At 39.1% G+C, this 21,360-nt stretch overlaps 2 protein-coding genes and 1 long non-coding RNA gene across 3 annotated transcripts; 1 reads left to right on the forward strand and 2 right to left on the reverse strand.

The window, feature by feature from the left end:
- The first annotated feature begins 373 nt into the window (after positions 1-373).
- On the forward strand, positions 374-1,369 carry LOC104101392 (uncharacterized). The gene is made up of 2 exons (XM_033657431.2): positions 374-592; positions 1,190-1,369. Exons 1-2 carry the CDS (start codon positions 374-376, stop codon positions 1,367-1,369), a joined length of 399 nt encoding a protein of 132 aa, XP_033513322.2.
- A 2,852-nt stretch (positions 1,370-4,221) lies between these two features.
- Positions 4,222-5,779, reverse strand: LOC138896732 (uncharacterized). Its single transcript, XR_011410132.1, has 2 exons — positions 5,365-5,779; positions 4,222-4,583 (listed from the first exon to the last, which is right to left on the reverse strand). It is a non-coding gene; the product is annotated as an uncharacterized lncRNA (long non-coding RNA).
- A 4,688-nt stretch (positions 5,780-10,467) lies between these two features.
- LOC117278000 (uncharacterized) lies at positions 10,468-17,623 on the reverse strand. Its single transcript, XM_070184178.1, has 10 exons — positions 17,377-17,623; positions 16,036-17,211; positions 15,210-15,915; positions 14,261-14,710; positions 13,696-13,946; positions 13,391-13,581; positions 12,754-13,252; positions 12,123-12,393; positions 11,222-11,891; positions 10,468-10,899 (listed from the first exon to the last, which is right to left on the reverse strand). Exons 1-10 carry the CDS (start codon positions 17,621-17,623, stop codon positions 10,468-10,470), a joined length of 4,893 nt encoding a protein of 1,630 aa, XP_070040279.1.
- Between the last annotated feature and the right edge of the window lie 3,737 nt (positions 17,624-21,360).

The following is a 21,360-nucleotide window of genomic DNA, read 5'->3' on the forward strand; positions in this document are numbered from 1 at the left end:
TTTATCTTGAAAATTACAAAATGAATGAAAATGGCTTTGATAAATGCATATTAATTTCCTTTGAAACTCAACATTGATTAATTAATCCAAAGATGGAATAGTGATTATCATCTCGTGGACTTTTTTTATTGGGTAAAATTTTTACGTATTCAGAGGTCACATATTGAACATCAATTAGTGTAATCAAGTTTACGTATCTTATAATGTTTTGGATGACAGACTAAATATGGAGATACGTATGATTGTGTGGATTTCTACAAATAACTTGCATTTGATCATCCGTTGCTAAAGAATCACAATTTCCATCCAAAGGCATGTATCGCCTCCTTTTATTTTACCTTCAACTTTTTAATAATGATTTAGAATTGTTAACATGCCGCATTTAAGTTTTGATGAACAGATGAAACCTGTTTTAACAAGGACACTGCATAATTCAGATATCTCACCAGCTAATAAGTTATCGAACATATGGTCAAAGAAAAAAGGTTGTCCTTTTGGAACCGTTCCTATTAGAAGAGTTACTAAAGATGACCTTATTAGACACAGACATATTCCGCCGCCAGAAACTATCGTTGAAGCTCAATTGACTAATGTAAGATAATGTTATCCTTAGTCATTGCTTAACTTGAATATTCATTTAGAAAAACAACTATTGACTTCATTTGTAGAATTAATAAGCATTAATAAAATCATAATAATAAGAAGAAAAAGTACATAAAGAAAATAAAAATAATGCTTAGTTTCCTCATTGCGGCAACTCATACATTGTTTCTTCACAGATTAACAATAATAGCGTGCCCAAAAGAAATTACATATCCTCGCAGGGATACAAGGTACTTAAATATGAATGTTTATCATCTTTTAGTTTTGCAATTTTGTATTTTCCTTTATGATAATCCAATGACCAAGCAAAGAACCAGCTTTTAAAACGGCTGTCTTTTCTAATAACAAAAAAATGCATCAAGATTTAAAGTCCGACACAATAAGGGACTTTTTAGAATGTCATATTGGGTAAAGATTTATGCGCGATCGGGAATTACACTAAATTATACTAATTTATCGTAGTTAAGTCATAAATTAGAGTGAAAATGTGACATAACTAAATTAGGATTTTAGGCGAATATAAATAGGCTAAATTTGATATACCCAGTCATTTGTTAACAAAAATATTCTTTTTTTCTATGTTCAGCGTGCAATAGCTCAAATTCCAAATAATCCAAATAATAAGTTTGCCGGAGCTGGAATGACGGCCAATATATATAATCCTCATGTTGAAGGTCGTCAACACAGTGCATGTCGACTGAAAATCTTCAAAGGATCAGACGTTTTACAAGTTGGTTGGAGAGTAAGTTTAGCCGATTGTTCATGAATAGTTGGTTGCTCCCATTTAATAATCATGATAATCCTATTTCACATTTCAGGTGGATCCAACACTATATAAAGATACTAATACTAGACTTTATATACATACGCAGGTAAACCGTCTTATCTACTTTAAATCGTCTTAGCTATTAACCTCAATTGGAAACATATGATCCATATATAATTTATGTTTACTAGGCTGGTAATATGCATTGCTTCAATACACTATGTTCTGGATTTGTCCTCGTAAATACTGAGTTACCTGTTGATATGGTATTTGATGAGATTTCACATCGTGGAGCTAAAGTCGTAGTGGAGATCACAATGTTCATCGAACGGGTACGTTTTATAATTTTTTTTATGTATAATTATTTATGAAGTTTTTGAAGTTGGCTATAATAATACAATTGCAAGGATTAAAATTGAAATGTACAAAATTGTAATACATATATTTTCCTATGAAAAAGGATCCAGTCAATGGAATCTGGTGGCTTTTGATTGGTGAAAACTACGACGAAGTTGGTTTTTGGCCTCAAAGAATTTTTACTGACTTGGCAAGCTTTGCTACTCATGTTGAGTTTGGAGGAGTCGTATATATTCCACCAGGTGGGCCTAAACCTCCGATGGGTTCTAGTTGTTTTCCTATTGCAGATCCTAGGTATGATGCTTATTGTAGGAGACTTAATGTTTTATACGATAACAGTCATGAGACGGTACATGTAGATACAACGACTGCACGAGCTGAGGATCCTAATTTATATGAGGTTAGGGATGTACCCCATTGGAGACATGAAAAGTTTCAGCATTTTATATTTTATGGAGGACGTGGTGATATCGACACATGGTGTTAATTACTGATATGACGATGTTTACTTTCCTATGTTTCAAATAAATATGATTTTTTTTTTTTTTTTTTTGCTTTTTGTCATAAATTTCGCACGTTGCCCGACTTAAAAAATTCTTCTCACAAAACTCTCTCATTCTCACTAGAAAAAAATATATGACATCTAGCCTATAAAGCTTAATTTGAACGAAGAAATCATTAGACCAATCGTATAATATTTAGAAAAATACACTGATTTAATCATGCTTTAAAAAATGAAACCTTCCCTAGATCTTGTTAATCATGCTTTAGAAAATTAATTACGCTAATTTAAGATATCTTATAGTAGGGGTGTGTACATAGGTTGTTGTAACGACCCGACTTGTCATTTTTAAGAGTTTAAGCCCCGTCTGGCGACATAAGGCCCTAAGCAGCTTCTTATTATGTGTATTGACTTGCGTGCGTGGTTGAATTCAGTTATCGGATGATTTTGAGTGATTTGGGATACTTGGTCCCCAAAACGGAAGTTTAAGTCTTAGGATTTTTACCGTAGTCGGAACTGTGTGAAGACGACTCTGGAATGGAATTTTGATGATGTCAATAGCTCCGTATAGTAATTATGGACTCAGGAGCGTGTCCGAAAAATTATTTGGAGGTCTGTAGAGGAATTTGGCTTGAAATGGCGAAAGATGAATTTTTGGGAAGTTTGACCGGGGGTTGACTTTTTGATATCGGGGCCAACATCCGATTCTGGAAATTGGAATAGCTTCATTATGTCAATTATGACTTGTGTGCAAAATTTGAAGTCGTTCCAGATTGATTTGATGTGTTTTGGCACAAGATATAGAATTTAAAATTTCAAAGTTCATTAGGCTTGAATTGGGGTATGATTCGTGGCTTTGATGTTGTTTGATGTGATTTGAGGCCTTGAGCAGGTTCGTGTTATGTATTGCGACTGGTTGGTACGATTGAACGGGGTCCCGGGTGCCTCGGGTTTGATTCGGGGTGGTTCCGGACCAAGTTTGGGTATTTTGATGTTGCTAGTTGCTGGTTCTGGTGTTGTTCTTCGCGTTCGCGAAGAAGGATTTTGCTGTTAGTGTCACACCTCCTTTTTTTGGAGGGGATATGGGAGTTTTTTCAATTAAAGTGACATTAATCGAAATGGGATTTTTTGTTTAATCAGAGTCGCCACGTGAGATAATTTATGGTGTCCCAAGTCACCGGTTTATTTTAAATCCCAAATCGAGGAATTTTGACTTTGTTTAAAGTCTGCGAAAATCAGAAAACCGGGTAAGGAATTCTGTTAACCCGGGAGAAGGTGTTAGGCACTCCCGAATTCTGTAATTTTAGCACGGTCACTTTAATCATACATGGCTTAATCAAATTGTTTAATTACGTGTTTTAGAACCTATGTGCATTTTACCTTTTACCACTTTTAGATATGGCGCTTATGGATTTATCTTTGAAACGGATCACATGTGTGTGAATCTATTTTATTCGGTACACTAAAATTATGTCACGCGTATGTGTACACAATTAGTCTCGCTTTATTAATATTAAGATTGTTGGTCAAAGTCGCGTGAACGCGTACTTTGATTTATTTTGGAAAATCATAATCATGTCACGCGAACGTGTACACAATTACGACAGTCGATTAAACGCGCGCCTAAAGCATTGCTACGATTATTTATGATTCTATTATCCTAAAATTTGGGATTTGCGTGCAAAGTCTAGATTTATGGAGTGTATTTTGTTGGGAAAGAGTATCAATTTAGCTTCTGACTCAGAGGATGCGTATGTTTAAATCTCAAAGGCTTGTTTCAAAATTAGTTAGTGAAATCCCATATCAAAATCATTTGAGCTAATTAAAATAACTTGAAAGGTGAATATGGACGGAGGTAGAAAGCAAAGAGAAACATAATTTCTTTCAAATACGATAGCTACTCTAGCATTAGAATATCTAGCATTAGAACATCTGGGATAAACAAAGAAACCACAGCAGATAAGAATAGAAAGAGCATTAGAAAAATAGTTCCTTTTCAAACAGCTATTTTCATGTGAAGAATGTATAAGGCATGTTTACTGCCCCAGGCCTCAGAGAGAAGACAGAAACATCCATATAAACTCTTTGAAAAACGTAGAACTAGCTATCAATCGAAATTATACAAAATGGATAATGAATTTACATAGCTCTAGTCATAAACAAAATAAACTTAGCGATCCTTGTATCTAGCTAATTATCAGCTGTGACTTCATATAAAAATAAACTCCTGGCTTCCCATCTCATTATTTTCTGCTAAGACATTCAATTCCGACCCATGTGACACTTTGTAATTCTCAAAAACAGTGTTGCATTTATAAGGATAGTTACAGAGCAAACTTGCAAATCTGCATCCAACTTATCACAATTGAAACAAACAAAACAACAGTTTAAGATTCAAATGATTATTACTTTCCATGATTTCAACACACAAAGGGATAATCAGAGAAAAGGCATGCCAACAACTTCTTTCAATATGTTGTTTTAAAGAACTGGAGGTTGCAAGAGAATCTGAATCCCCAAACATCACAAATTATGTTGAGCGTTTACATACCTAAGAGTATGAAAAATAGTAAATAGTTGGTAAATGTAGATTTGGAGGTATAAGAATGAAGCTCGGCTCAAACAATTTCATAAGACCAACAACAAACAAATAGGAACTACAGCAATTCAAAAACCCAAAAGTTAGGCATACTATTGCTTGTAAGTTCATGTTATTAACTTAAATCATGCTCATATTACTACTTAAACTACTACAGACTTCACAACGACATTCATACTCAATTAGATCCCTGAAAGCAAATAACTCACACTCGGATTTAGCTTTTAAAAGAAAACTACAGATGCTAATATACCAATCAAGCTTGTTTCATTCATAAATTAAACTTGTACTAGCTTATTTCGACTTGAAATCAAATAGTCCTATCTTAACTAGATTTACAGCAGCCCAATATATAATCACAGCTGAAATAAAGCCCATTTATCAAGACAGAAAGCAAACAATGGGTGGATTTGACAACACACAAGAAAAACCACTCAATTTTTTATGCACAAAATCTAAACACAGGGATAATAAGAACAAATTACATCTTTGAATCTGTATTTACTGATGATCCAACAGGATAAGTAGATTACATACCTATCAGCAAGAATAATAGAAGAAAGAACGACCAAATAAAGGCCAAACTTGCGAGCAAATAGAGCTTGATTGAACAAGAGCAGCTAAACTGTAATCAACAACCCATTGTGTTAAGATTTAGCAGCTTCTAAGCCTAGAAAATGCACCCGGAAACAGTAAAGTTGGAGCAGCCTTTTAAATTTCTCTTTTTCTGTCTAAGTTTTGATACCTTTTGAGAGTGAAGATGCAGAAAATTTTTTAACCTCCCCCTTTCTGTCAGTGGAGTTCCCTTTTTATAGGAAAAAATAGGATCAGCTCCACTCCCATGTGCCCTCCCTGAAATTAAGGAGAAAGGGTATCTTTTCTAACTGATTATGTTACAACTGTCCCTTTCTTATCCAATTTCAACATATTTTTCTTAACAAATTGGGGCAGCTGTCCCTATTCTAGAAGCTTCTTTTATTTTCAGACCCTTTTAACTTTTTTTTAACTCTCAATTCTTACCCCCACATTTAAACTGATTTCCTATTTTAGTGAGTTTTCAATCAAACAAAACAAATTCCTCATTTTTCATTTCTTTTAGAATCCTGAATTTCAGTAATTATAAACAATTATCATAAAAGCTTGGGATAATTCAAAAATCAAAGCACAAACAACAATATTCAACTTTTAAACTATTCTAAGTACTTAACTAATTAAAAATATAATTAACTGATTATGTACCTAATTAAACATGTGAACAAAATTAATCTAACCAGATTTAGGTATGATCTGATCAGAATAGAATACAAGGAATCAATGATTAAAGACAGACTTGGCCGGAAGAGAAACGGAATAGAAACAATAAGAGAAGAGAAAAGTACTAATTTGGCCTGAAGAGAGTCAATAATTGAGGCGAATCAACGAGCAATTATGGCGACGAAGCATGGACGGACAGTGGTGACTTGGCCGAAATCTGGCGACTTCGAAGTGACCCAAAATAGGTGTCAATCTATTATTTTCGGATGAAAAACAATCAATTAGCACCAATTTTGGTCAATCGAGTAAAAAAGGATTCCAAGAAAAAGTAGAGGGAGGCGGATTAGGGTTTTTCTTGAATTTCATATTTGCAATTAAAGAAATATGGGTGGGGATTTTGGAGAAACTGAAAAATGGCTTTGGCCCAAACCGGAACCAAACAAAGCCTTTCTTTCATTTTTTGTTTTTTTGAATATTTAAATCATAATAAAATTGATTAAAAAAACCTAAATTAAGTTATAAAACAATCTAATTTGTAGAATTGAATTAATTATCTACTTCTAACATTAATATAATTAATTAACTTGAAACTAATGAAAGAAAAATACTAACTTTAAAACTAAAAGCTAAATATGTAAAAATGACCATATTTTTTGTGATTTTCGTTTAGTAATGCAATTAACTCATGCAATTAAATCCTAAAAAATTCTATATAAATTAAAATAATTAGAAAATCTATTTTTTGTGAGTTTTATAGGAGTATTTTCAGTCGGGCAAAAATTACATGCTCACAGTTGCCCCTCTTTGCTCGGAAACACGAAGAGTTTTTGGGCAAAGATAAAGTGAGCAATTACGAGCAATTTTTCCCCGTTTGGATACTCCATGGGAAGCATTTTGAAAATGTTTGACCGAACCTTGCTTCCGAGGTTGCCTACATATCCTTGGCTATAAAGGAATCAGGTCAGTGTAGTTCTGGAAATTTTTGATAGCTGGGACTACCGAGAAGCTGTGATTTCACTGTTGTTGCTGCTGTTACTGCTTGCTGAACTCCCTATGAAAAGAAAAGAAACTAAGCAATCTATTAGCTATGAGTTACAAGATTCCTATCTATAAGTCTTCAGAAACTTGATCTTGAATCTTCTACAGTTCTGTTGTGCATCTCGAACTATCGACTTGCATTCTTGAGTGGATTATTGCTACCTCTTACTTGAACTTGAAATAAATTCCCTCATTCTCCAGGTGGGCACCTGATACTGACTTACAGCTTGAAATACATTCCCTCATTCTCCAGGTGGGCACCTGATGTTAACTTAAACTTGAAACAAATTCCCTCATTCTCCCGTGCCTGCTGACTTAAAACTTGAAATGAATTCCCTCATTTTTCAGGTGGGTGCCTGATGTTGACTTAAACTTGAAATGAATTCCCTCATTTTCCAAGTGGGCACTTGATGTATTAAAACTGAAATAAATTCCCTCATTCTCCACGTGGGCGTCTGCGCTGACTTAAAACTGAAATGAATTCCCTCATTCTCCAGGTGGGCGCCTGCGCTGACTTAAAACTGAAATGAATTCCCTCATTCTCTAGGTGGGTTCCTGATGACTTAAAATTGAAATGAATTCCCTCGTTTTCCAAGTGGGTGCCTGATGCTGACTTAAAACTTGAAATAAATCCCCTCATTCTCCAGGTGGGCGCTTGCTGACTTAAAACTTGAAATGAATTCCCTCGTTTTCCAGGTGGGCGCCTGATGTCTTAAAACTGAAATAAATTCCCTCATTCTCCAGGTGGGCGCCTGCGCTGACTTAAAACTGAAATGAATTCCCTCATTCTCTAGGTGGGTTCCTGATGACTTAAAACTGAAATAAATTCCCTCATTTTCCAGGTAGGCGCCTGTGTTGACTTAAAACTGAAATAAATTCCCTCATTCTCTAGGTGGGCGCCTGCTGACTTAAAACTTGAAATGAATTCCCTCGTTTTCTATGTGGGTTCCTGATGTTGACTTAAAACTTGAAATGAATTCCCTCATTCTCCAGGTTGGCGCCTGCTGACTTAAAACTTGAAATGGATTCCCTCATTTTCCAGGTGGGGCGCCTGCTATTTTAAAACTTGAAATGAATTCCCTCATTTTCCAGGTGGGCGCCTGATGTCTTAAAACTGAAATAAATTCCCTCATTCTCCAGGTGGGCGCCTGCGCTGACTTAAAATTGAAATAAATTCTCTCATTCTCCAGGTGGGCGCCTGCGCTGACTTAAAACTGAAATGAATTCCCTCATTCTTCAGGTGGGTTCCTGATGACTTAAAACTAAAATAAATTCCCTCATTTTCCAGGTGGGCGCCTGTGCTGACTTAAAACTAAAACAAATTCCCTCATTCTCCAGGTGGGCGCCTGCTTACTTAATACTTGAAATGAATTCCCTCGTTTTCCAGGTGGGTGCCTGATGTTGACTTAAAACTTGAAATGAATTCCCTCATTCTCCAGGTGGGTGCCTGCTGACTTAAAACTTGAAATGAATTCTCTCGTTTTCCAGGTGGGCGCCTGTTGACTTAAAACTTGAAATAAAATCCCTCATTCTCCAGGTGGGCGCCTGCTATCACAACAACATAGACATAACAGAGAAACTTTTCTGCCCCAGTTTATACCAGGAACATTCATTGATTGTTAGTTGAATCCCATTATCCAGGAGAGTCCTGAAAATTTAAAACTAGATCCCATTATCCAGGAGGTTCCTGAAAACCTGAAATTAAATCCCATTATCCAGGGGGTCCTGAACAATTGAAATTAACTCCCATTATCCAGGAGGGTCTGAAAACTTAAAACTGAACTTATATGGAACTTGCTTTCCTCATGGGGGATTCCTGGCAAAGCAATCAAGATTTCTTACCCCTCCTTAAAACAAAGAAAATTTTGTCAGTTTGAAAATGTGGCGGTTAGTTTGTGGCATCCTTGTTGAAAGTGTCTGCTTCTGCCACTACACCGCTTCATTTTGATTAGCTGCTTCGGGCTACAAAGAATTGTTTGACCTTTTGATCGGACCTTGACCACAAAACCTCTAAATGACTTGAATCCCTTACACTCAACTCGTCGTATGGCACTTTCATTCTGACAACTGTTGAACCTTTGCATTTCCTACAAATTCACGAATCACTTGACCACTTGAACTTTAATTACCACCGCATTGCTCATTCTAAATCATGTCACTTGTGATGTGCCTGGCCGAATTTTTCTTGGTGCAAATAAAAAGTTGGTAATGAGTTTGAAGTCCTATCTTGCTTGCTTAACAAAGACTAATTTGATAGAGACTTAGAAAAATAGACCCAAAAGAAACGAAACGAAGTGACTTTGAGAATTAGGAATAAAAAAGAAAAAACAGAGATGACTATTTGAAGCAAAGTAGAAAAGAGACTTATTTGAATGAAGCAATTGGCTCCAATGATCATGACATGAATTTCAGATTGATCAGCCTAATCCATCCAATTAATCACATTTCAGTTCATGCCATGTCTTCATACTTCAAAATCGGGGTTTTCATAATTCAATTTCTCTGTAAATTCATGAACCCTATTCGGCTTGTAATGCCCCGAGGGGTTTTCACTAGCAAGCCTCTCTCATTTGCTCCTCTCTCAACTCACTGTCGCCTTACAGTGCCCGTAAGGGTTTTTACCAATAAGACTCTCTCATTTGAATTTTCTCTCGACTCAACATCGCCTTATGGTGCCCATGAGGATTTTCACCAATAAGACTCTCTCATTTATTCACTTTTCCTTGTGCCCATGAACAAAAGTTCTACCCATGATGTAAATCATACCTCCATCTCACTTGACTTGGAATCCTCAAAGTTGATCAGAAGGTCTTTCTTTGGACTGTAGTGTAGGTTTTGGACAAGGTTAGAAAGAAAGGGTGGCATGCAGGCTCAAAATAATTTAAGATGAAGGGATTCAAAATTACAACTTTTGGAATCAGATCTTTTTACAAAACTAAAACTTCTGCCCCGGTTTCTTCAAATCTGGGGAATTTTGTATTCTTATTTTGATGGGACCGAACCGTGTAAGGCTGCCTGCGTATCCTTAAAAGGAATCAGGTCGAACGTAGTTAAAACTAGTAAAAGTTTTTTTGTTTTTATTACTTTGCTTTTCTTTTTCTTTTTCATCTTTCTTTTTCTCTTTTCTTTCTTTTGCTTTTCTCCTTTTCCTTTTTTTTGTCTTTTCTTTTTCTTTTCTATTTCCAGCTCTACTTCTGATTCCAAAAGAGGGGCATGAAAGAAAATAAATAAGGCTAAAAAATAGGGTAACAAATGATAAAAGTGTTTGGGATAACAGAATAAAATGCCTTCGTCATTCCAATTTTGAACATGCATAGTACAAAATGCGATTGAAGATAAGCAAAGAAATCATACATAATATCTCTTGACTGCATCAGAATTGATAGCCATATCCACACATTTACCTTCTATGTCTGTTAAATACAAAGCACTATTGGGCAACACATTTGTCACAATGAACGGCCCCTGCCAGTTTGGGGCAAACTTGCCTTTAGCTTCAGCCTGATGTGGAAGGATGCGTTTCAATACCAGCTGGCCCACTTCAAATTTCCGGGGACGCACCTTCTTGTTGTATGCTCTTGCTATTCTTTTCTGATACAATTGACCATGACATACTACTGCCAATATTTTTTCATTAATCAAACTCAACTGCTCTAGTCGAGTTTTGACCCATTCATCATCATCAATTTCAGCTTCAGCAACGATTTGAAGGGATTGAATTCTCAACTTCCGTAGGTATAAATGCCTCAGTTTCATATACCAGCAAATAAGGAGTTGCACCTACTGAAGTGCAAACAGTAGTGCGATAACCAAGTAAAGCAAAAGGTAACTTTTCATGCCATTGTTTGGAACCTTGCACCATCTTACGAAGTAACTTCTTTACGTTCTTGTTAGCAGCCTCAACAGCTCCATTCGCCTTAGGATGATACGGAGTGGAGTTTCGATGCATAATCTTGAACTATTGACATACCTCTTTCATCAAATGACTGTTGAGGTTAGCAGCATTGTTTGTGATGATTACCTTGGGAATTCCAAACTAGTAGATGATATTTGAATGAAATAAATCTACCACCGCCTTCTTGGTCACGGACTTGAAAGTTACAGCTTCGACCCACTTGGTAAAATAATCAATGGCCACTAGAATAAACCTATGCCCATTTGACGCTGCCAGCTCAATTGGTCCAATGGCATCCATGTCCCAAGCGACAAAGGGCCAAGGTGCAGACATTGTGTGCAACTCAGATGGCGGGGAATGAATCAAATCACCGCGCACCTGGCATTGATGACATTTGCGAACAAAGCTGATATAATCTCGTTCCATGGTGAGCCAATAATAACCTGCTCGAAGAATATTCTTTGCCAAGACATAACCACTCATATGTGACCCGCAAAATCCGGCATGCACTTCGGCCATGATAGTCGAAGATTGTTTAGCATCTATGCACCTTAGTAGTCCCAGATCTAGAGTCCTCTTGTACAAGATTTCTCTGCTCAAGTAAAATCCACTAGCCAGATGTCGAATGGTTCTCTTTTGATCACCTATGGCATGTACCGGATATATCCCCGACTCGATGTATTCTTTGACATCATGGAACCAAGGTTCACCATCAATTTCCTCTTCAACCACATTACAATAAGTGTGCTGATCACGGACTTGGATATGCAGAGGGTCGACATAAGTCTTATACGGATGGTGTAACATTGACGCTAGAGTAGCCAAGGCGTCGATAATCTCATTATGAATCCTGGGAATATGCCTGAATTCTATTGACCTGAATCGTTGACAAAGATCATGCAGACACTATCGATATGGTATGAGCTTCAAATCCCGAGTCTCCCATTCTCCCTGAATCTGGTGAACCAACAAATCTGAATCACCCAAAACCAATATTTCCTAAACTCCCATGTCTATAGCTAGTCTCAAACCCAGAAGGCATGCCTCGTACTCAGCCATGTTGTTGGTGTAATAAAATCGAAGTTGAGTTGTTACGGGGTAGTGATGCCTTGTTTCACAAATGAGTACAACCCCTATTCCGACGCCTTTCATGTTAGCAGCTCCATCAAAGAAGAGTTTCCAACCAGGCTTTTCCTCAAGGTCAACCTCGTCAACATACATTACCTCTTCATCAGGAAAATAAGTCTTCAATGGTTCATACTCTTCATCCACTGGATTCTCGGCCAAGTGTTCGGCCAAGGCTTGGGCTTTCATCGCGGTCCGGGTCACATAGATGATGTCAAATTCTGTGAGTAAAATCTGCCACTTTGCAATTCTTCCTGTGGGCATAGGCTTCTAAAAAATATACTTTAGAGGATCCATGCGAGAAATGAGGTAAGTAGTGTAGGACGACAGATAATGCTTCAACTTTTGTGCTACCCAAGTCAGGGCGCAACACGTCATTTCAAGAAGAGTATACTTCACCTCATAAGGAGTGAACTTTTTGCTGAGATAATAAATGGCTTGCTCTTTCTTGCCTGTGATGTCGTGTTGACCCAGTACACAACCAAAAGAATTATCCAGGACTGTCAGATAGAGAATCAAAGGTCTCCCAGGCTCGGGCGGGACCAACACAGGTGGGTTTGACAGGTACCTCTTGATCTTATCAAATGCTTCCTAACACTCGTCAGTCCACTTACGTGCAGCATTCCTCTTCAACAACCTAAAAATGGGCTCACAAGTCGTTGTGAGTTCAGCAATAAACCTGCTGATGTAGTTTAACCTCCCGAGCAGGCTCATCACCTCAGTTTTATTCTTTGGAGGTGGTAATTGTTGGATGGCCTTGATCTTTGACGGGTCCAACTCAATATTGCATCGACTGACTATGAATCCCAACAGTTTCCCGGACGGGACACCAAATGCACATTTCGCCGGATTAAGCTTGAGCTTGTACCTGCGAAGCCTTTGGAAAATTTTTCTCAAATCCCCAACATGGTCGGACTGCTTCTTTGACTTTATGATCACATCATCTACATAAACCTCAATTTCCTTGTGTATCATGTCATGAAATATGGTATTCATTGCCCTCATGTAAGTTGCCCCAGCATTCTTCAAATCGAATGGCATTACCCGGTAGTAATATGTCCCCCATGGCGTGATGAATGCTATCTTTTCTTCTTCTTCTTCATCCATCAGGATCTGGTGATATCCCACATAGCAATCCACAAAAGACCCGATCTCATGCTTGGCACAATTGTCAATCAGAATGTGGATGTTCGGCAATGGAAAGTTATCCTTTGGACTTGACTTGTTGAGATCACGATAATCAACACATACCCTGGTCTTACCATCCTTCTTTGGTACTGGCACAACATTAGCTAACCAAGTGGGATATCGAGTGACCCAAATGACCTTTGCGTCAAGCTGCATTGTGATTTCTTCTTTGATCTTCACACTCATGTCAGTCTTGAACTTCCTTAACTTTTGCTTGACTGGAGGGAATGCCGGATCAGTTGGCAATTTATGAACTACCAAATCAGTGCTCAAACCCGGCATGTCGTCATACGACCATGCAAAAACATCTTTATATTCAAACAGTGCTTTGATTATTTCTTCCTTGATTTGTGGTTCGAGATGCACACTTATCTTGGTTTCCCTGACATTATCTTGATCTCCTAAATTGATTGCTTTAGTTTCATTCAAATTAGGCTTGGTCTTTTCTTCAAAGTGTTTTAGTTCTCTATTGATTTCCTCAAATGCTGCTTTTTCATCATATTCTGTTTCATCATCACACTCTACTTCTTGGATTGTTATTTCAGAATTAGATTGGCTTTTAAGATTTGGCTGAAAATTCCTCATGCATGTCACGTCATTGAAACCATCATAAAAAGAACTGTAAAGAGGGAAAAAAATGAAACGCTATCAGGAATAATGGAAAACGGGAAATTGTATTTCATTGAAAATAAAGGATAGAAGGGTTTGTACATCAAAACAAGCAAAAAAAATTAAAAATCTAGATTACAACCCTGGAATAACCCAGATGATAGAAAGGAAAACAAAGCAAACTACCAAAACTCCTTTCGGATGGGGAGAGGAGTAGCTTTCCAATTACTAAGCTTCAGATTTGGCCCAACAAGCTGCACATCGGCATTACTGGAACCTTCCCCGATTTGTACCGTATTAACCTCATCAAATGGACTCTGGAACCTCTTGATTAGCTCTTCATCAAAGTTGACCACAGGTTTTGGGACCACTGATACAAAAGACTTGGAGATGTGTGGAACATGCTTAGGAAGTGACCATGCCTTCCTTTTCAAACTTTTAGCCCTTTTCACGTCCTTCCCTGTTAATGTGAATCCCAAACCAAATATACCAAAACATTCACGTGGACACACAGGAGGCACAATACCCTGCAAAGATGAACCCAGACCTTTGCCCGACATAAAACCATTCTTCAACATTTCATTTGCTACCATAACGGACGCGGAGGGTAGCTTCTGACCTGGAATGCATTTTCCCTTAGGAATCTTCTCGACAGACACTGTTTCGAACATTTGGTAAACCCAAGGCTCTTTATAATCTTCAACTTCAATAAATGGAACAGTCGTGTCATTGTAAGCAGACAAGTTCTCATCACCGTGCATAACTATTTCCTGCCTGTCTCATTCGAACTTTACCATTTGGTGCAGAGAAGACGGGATTGCCTTGGCAGCATGTATCCATGGCCTGCCCAATAACAAGTTGTAGGATACAACCACATATAGCACTTGGAACTCCATAGTGAACTCAACTAGCCCTATTGACAATTCGAGCATTATATCACCGACAGAATCTTTCCCTCCTCCATCAAAACCTCAAACACATACATTGTACATGTGCATCCTTTCAGTGTCGATATTTAACTTTTGTAAAGTGGACAGAGGGAAAATATTTGCACTAGAACCGTTATCAACCAGTACTCTCGATAGGAAGTTCATCATCTGAGAAAGTGATCCTATTTGCTTCGAAAATCTTGTTAGCAATCATTTCCAAGTGGTTCACCGTAATCTTATCAGGAACATGGGCCTCATTCAAAATCTTCATCAGGGCTTTGTGGTGTTCATCTGAATGTATCAGCAAAGACAAAAGAGAGATCTGGGCTGGTGTTTTCCTTAACTGCTCTACAATGGAATAGTCCTGTATTTTCATCTTTTTCAGGAACTCTTCAGCCTCTTCTTCGGTGACCGGCTTCTTTACTGAGATGTGGCCATCCTTGAATGGCTTGGCTTTCCTCAGTTCCTCTGGGCTAAAACATCTCCCAGAACGAGTCAGTCCTCCGGTTTCATTGACTTCTTCCTCTACTTCTTTCCCTTTATATGTTACTATCACCTGTTTGTAATTCCACGGGACGACCTTTGTGTCAACCATTGGTAATTGGGTCACTGGCTTAATAATAACGGGGGTAATACGAGCCCCTTCCACGATTATGATAGGCTTTCCCGGGACCCCTGACAAAACTACTTTTTGCTTTTCCTGGTTCGCTTCAGCATCAATCGGAGGCCCTTTCACAACCAATACAGATGGCTTCACGTTGAGCGTGCTTAGATTCTCCGACACCCCTTCAACTGTCAAGGGCATTGCTTTTGCAGAATCTGGAGCTTTAACTGGATTACTTTTGCTAGCCCGGATCATCATGACAAACTTAGAATAATTCTTGGGCTCCCCATCCTTATGAACTATCTCAATCATATGTGTCTCTGCATGGGCCGACAAAGGATTTTGGTTGATGTTTGGCACCTCCAGGATCTGGACCACAATTTGATTTGTATCAATAAGCTCTTGGATCGCCCTCTTCAAATGCCAACACTTCTCTGTGTCGTGTCCTGGGGCATCAGAACAATATGCGCATCTGAGGGAATAATCAAGGTTCCTTGGAGGTAGATTTGGTATCTTTGGCTCAATCAGCCTCAAAACGTCCAACTACCTCAACCTTTGAAACAAACTGGCATACAACTCTCCAAGAGGGGTGAAGGTTTCTTTCCACTGCTGCTTCTCTTTCCTATAATCCGGCCTTGGTAGAAAGCTTGGACCAGTAAGGTTTCGATATGGTTGTGGGGGTGGATAAGGATTTTGTGGAGTTGGAGCACGCCATTGCGGGTAAGGAGGGGGTTGTGCATATGACTGTACGTGGTGAACATGGTATTGGGGTGGTCTGACTGAATATTGAGGGTCTTGTGGTGGGAAATAATATTGGGATAGATTATATGGATCTTGGGTGTAGGCTTGAGGTTGGGGTCGAGGTCGGGTGTACTGGTGAGGCAAACCCCTTGGGCCATGCCATGATCCAGAGATAAACATAGCGACATCATCTTTCTTATTTTTTCTTAACAGGCTTCCGATGCCACTTTGAATTGCCTGTGTGGTTGCTTTTATGGCGGAGTAGCTCATGATCTTGCTCGACTTGAGTCCCTCTTCCACCATTCCTCCCATCTTTACCACATCGTTGAAGGACTTACCTATGGCTGAGATCAAATGGCCAAAGTAAGTAGGCTCTAGGGATTGAAGAAAGTACTCGACCATCTCATCTTCTTCCATTGAAGGATTGACCAGTGCAGCTTGTTCTCTCCATCTGAAACCATATTCCCTAAAGCTCTCACAAGGCTTCTTCTCTACCTTGGTCAAAGATAGGCGATCTGGGACAATGTCTATATTGTACTGAAAGTGCTGAGCAAAGACCTGAGCCAAGTCGTCCCATGTGTACCACCTGCTAGCGTCTTGGCGGGTGTACCATTCCAAAGCCTCCCCACTCAAACTCTGACTGAAATACACCATTAATAATTCGTCTTTCCCACCAGCACTTCTCATCTTGCTGCAAAATCCTCTCAAATAGGCCACGGGATCTCTATGTCCATCATACATGTCAAACTTGGGCATCTTGAACCCAGCAGGCAGTTGGAAATCAGGGAATAAACTTAAATCCTTGTAAGCCACACTTACTTGGCTTCCTATCCCTTGCATGTTCTTCAAAGATTGCTCTAAACTCTTCACTTTCCTGAATATCTCATCCTGCTCCACGTTCCGAGATGGTTTCTCAGTTTCAACAGGAGGTTCAAAGTGAGGGGTGTAGGAATAGGGATCTATGATTTTGAAAGTTGGTTCTGGAGCATAATATTGGGTATCTGGATTTTAAAACGCAGGTTCACTAGAAGATCGATGGAGGGTAGCTCACGGATGGGCTATGAAAACAGGGGAAAATGTCGGAGCAGGGTATGCAATTTTTTTGGTTGGTGGAGCATGGAAAGTTTGAGACGAGGTGCCGGGATAGTGGTGGAAAGGGGTAAAACCCGGTGCATGTTGAGGGGAAAGATCAACGATGGTGGGATTCTGGGCTTGTTCCAGTGGTAGGATGAAAGCGGGATTTTCTGTGTAGTTATCGGGGAATAAAGGTGGAGGATGCCCCCTAATCCAGGCTTGATACATTTTTGCCATTTGATGCTTCAACCTGTGGACCTCATCTTTCAATTCAGACTCCGATTCTACAATCTCCCTCACCGGGTCAACAACACCCGTGTCCGACTCTTTGCTAGTCATGGCTGACTTGCGCTTTGATCTGGTGTTATAGGGGTGACTTGCCAGGATGCCAACAAACTAACCACCTAAATAGAACCTATCTTTTTATGCACACACAATAACTTGGTCAGTTTTGAAGCATTTAACAGATAGGGAATCGCATATTGGGGATGCAATGCACCTGAGCAGTTAAACATTTCTAAATGCTTTGCGACGGCTTATGTGTTTCATCCCGGCTCTTTTCCCAAATTTCAAATCCTGATTTTTTCCTCTCTCCTTTTGCTGTGTTTCGGTCTTTTAATTCTCATTATATTTTCTTCCTTTTGTTTGTCCCCTCTTTTCTTTCTTCCCTCCTTTTTTTATTTTTCTCTCTCTTTCTCTTTTTTCTCGTCTTTTATTTTATTTTAAGACTATGATAGAATCCTATGGGGATTGCCTACGTATCATGATGCCACATGAATCAGATCATTACGTAGTTCAAGGATATAAATATGAAATGAGTTTTGGGTTTTCAATACTTCATTGATAAAGTCACATCATCTTTTTTTTGTTTTCTATTACAAGGACTTAAAAGTACTAACGGCTACAAAAGAAAACATATAGATTCAAAATAAACAACTTTGAACAAAACTCTAGAAAGCAGTAAAGTACAAACTCAAAAAACTGGAAAGTCAAAAGTACATGAGAGCCTCCACTGGAACTCTAGGAGCCTGCGAGACATCAGCCGGTCTCCGCACGGGCCTACGGGCAATATCTTCTTGAAGGTGGTCTAGGTCAACCATCACCTGGCGAATGAATATCATCACAGAAGGAAAAAACATAGACCTGGTCATGTCTTCACATTCATGGCATTTTATTACAACATAATCAACTATCTCTTTAATCCTTATTCTGATGACACCCTTTTCTTGAAGCAAACATCCAATCTGCTAGGCCCGAGCCTCCAACACTTGTGTGTCTGTGTTGTTTTGGTCTTGTAACTGCTGCATGCTTTCTTGTAGTTGATAAATCAATGCGTAGTAGTGCTCTCTTTCTGCCTTGAAATCCTTTGTTTGCTTGAACATTTCATTCTTAAGGGCAACCAGCTTTTTCTGTACAATTGCTACTTCTTTGTCATATTTCTGCTTCAACTGGTGGGCTAATCTAGCTTGTTCTTCCGCACCTTTGGCCAACTTTTCTTGAGCATTTAACAAGTCTTTTTCGGACTTTGTCAAGTCAGCCTCATAGTCATGCACCTTCATCCTTAGGTTGCCGATGAGTTTTTCATCTCTTTCGCTCCTTACAGGCGTTTCGGAGGCTATCCTCATGTCTCGGAGTTGGGCTCAGAGCGCCTCGTTCTCTCGGGACAATTTTCTCTTTTCACCTTCGGTTACTTGTGCCTGTAAGTCATTCTCAAATGCGAGGTTCCTCAACTTTTCCTCTAAGGCATGGATGGTGGCGTGATATTTCTTTTCCTTTTCTCCCCAGGCCAAATGCTCTCGGACTTTGTCATCAAAAGCCTGAATATGAGGCCTTTTGGCGGGCCTTTCAGGCTCGGGCTCTGGTTCATCATTAATGCAGTTTCTTCTTTCGAACCATATGGCATAGCCCGGATCTACTTCTCCTCTTACAAGATGGGGCTTCGGGGTGTAGCTCAATAACTTGGACACTCAAATCTTCATCCTCAGGCACCACTTGATATCTTCCCAATTGTCTTAGAACCCTTTGCGGCGCATATGGTTGGATACTTCTCAAGCCCATCAATAGCAAATAGTTCTTTGTGTTTGTCATGTGTATGACTTCCCTCACTGGGAGCCATCCTAAAGTCCACTCAATCTGATTCGCCTTTAAAGTTCTCAAGTGGGCAATCCAAGCTTCAACCCCTTCTGGAGAGTTGTAATCTTTTACCCTCTCCTCATAACTCTCAATTAAGTTGCTCTTGCTTGGGCCGTAGCTTATAAATTTCGTATGATGGCGAAGATATTCAATTAACCACATTTGTAGAAGGATATTGCAACCTTCAAAGAACGTCGCCCCAAACTTACACCGTGTTAATGCACGATAGATATCTGACAATATAAGTGAAGCAAGTGTGTGGTCTTCTTTGGCAGTTAGGACTTGTGCAATTCTAGCCATACAGATATCAATTGTCCCTTTTTCATTTGGGAAGACCATGATGCCCAGGAATGCCACTATGAAAGCAAAGCGACGATGGATTTTCCAAGTATCTTTGCTTTGCTTGTTGTTCAACCCCTTTTCATGCGTTTCAAACCCATTTGGATGTCCATACCTGGAGTACAGGAAGTAGAAAGAGCAACATCCATTATTTACATTGTTCTTCCTTTTTTGTTTACTGATGTTTAAAATATCAAAGAACCGGCGCACAGAGGGAGGCCTTGGGAATATAAGTTGTTGTTTCCTCAAATCCCGGCCGAAACCAGTATATCCTGCTATTTCCTCCAGGGTGGGAGTGAGCTCAAAGTCCGAGAAGCGGAAGACATTGTGAACGGGATCCCAGAAGGGCACTAAAGCCTTGATCAGATCATTTAGGGGATTGACCTTCATAATATCCGTGAGAGCACCCAAATGTTCTACTACCCAGTCTTGACCATCTTTACCCCAAGTCATACCACCACATTTGAAGCTGCAGTGGAGCTTGCTCTACAATATTTAACGGCGGGTTCAGGACAGTGTTCATTTTGTACCTGTGAATGGTTAGGGTTAGGGTTGACTCTAGCTCGGAAGATAGACCAGCGGACTTTTTTGCAAAAACAAGTTTTCAAATTTTTTTTTTTCAAAGGGAAATCACGTGAAGGTGACTAGTTGTGCAGCGTTGGCCAAAATGGTCATCTTTACAATAATGGCCCCTTCCCACTTTCAAATAAAGTTTTGAGGTCGGGGTAAGGTAATTTATGAGAAAAGTGATGTCTTATTGAAAGACATGTCCGTTCTTGGCGAGACTAGCCCTTCGACAATTTAAAAGTATTCTAAGGCTATTCCAGCAAAAACGGCGCAGAACTTAACCGAAACTGGGTCGGTTTTATTTTTTGACCAATGGACATACTTTATTTATTTGGTTGAAAAAATTGGGGTTGGTACCGATGAGGTTTGCCTACGTATCTCACATCCGGTAAGAATCAGACCCGCATAGTTCGGTCAATTTTGACATAATTGGAAGAGCATGATATTGATTTACTTTTATTTTTGAAATGCATTTTCTCTCTTTTTTCAAAATGTTTGGCAGAGTTTCGAGGCATTTTCAAATACCGGAGTTTTCAGAACCGAGTGAATTTTCTATGCTACCTCATTCTTGTTTTTTCTTTTATTTTCTTAACCGGTCAACAAATAAGCCGAAATAAATGCACACATAGCAGGTAAGATGCATCAGGATGGCCTTTATTTCGGGCATACCTGTCCTAGACGGACCCAACCCCTGTGTTGAGTCCCCTAAGTCAAATGCACGTGATGCAAGCAAATATTCCTACTAGGGACTCGGCATAAGGCTATGTTATTCTAGGTTTAAATCTGGGGGTGTGTTCTAGACATGGCTTACCCAAGTGGACAACTTGAGCCGAGGTGGGAGAGACATACCAGGAGCACGAAAGTCTACCCGGCCTAGTGGCTGATCCATCCTCGTTTTATTTGGTATGACCTCTAACAGAAAAGTGGGCCACGCGTACTTGTGCACCATATGTTTAGAAGACTCAGAAGGGAGGAGTAAGAAGACAATTTAATACAATTCAAATAATATCAAAGCGGTAAATGAGCGGCAATTAGCA

This window comes from Nicotiana tomentosiformis, chromosome 8, assembly GCF_000390325.3.
Source record: "Nicotiana tomentosiformis chromosome 8, ASM39032v3, whole genome shotgun sequence".
NCBI lineage: Eukaryota > Viridiplantae > Streptophyta > Magnoliopsida > Solanales > Solanaceae > Nicotiana > Nicotiana tomentosiformis.

Coding starts and splice junctions, on each gene's coding strand:
- LOC117278000 (XM_070184178.1), bottom strand. CDS start 17,623: ATGACTAGCAAAGAGTCGGACACGGGTGTTGTTGACCCGGTGAGGGAG. Junction 13,253..13,390: donor AGAAGGATGGTAAGACCAGG/GTATGTGTTGAT, acceptor GGATATCACCAG/ATCCTGATGGATGAAGAAGA. Junction 11,892..12,122: donor GTACTCATTTGTGAAACAAG/GCATCACTACCC, acceptor TCAACGATTCAG/GTCAATAGAATTCAGGCATA.
- LOC104101392 (XM_033657431.2), top strand. CDS start 374: ATGCCGCATTTAAGTTTTGATGAACAGATGAAACCTGTTTTAACAAGG. Junction 593..1,189: donor TTGAAGCTCAATTGACTAAT/GTAAGATAATGT, acceptor TTCTATGTTCAG/CGTGCAATAGCTCAAATTCC.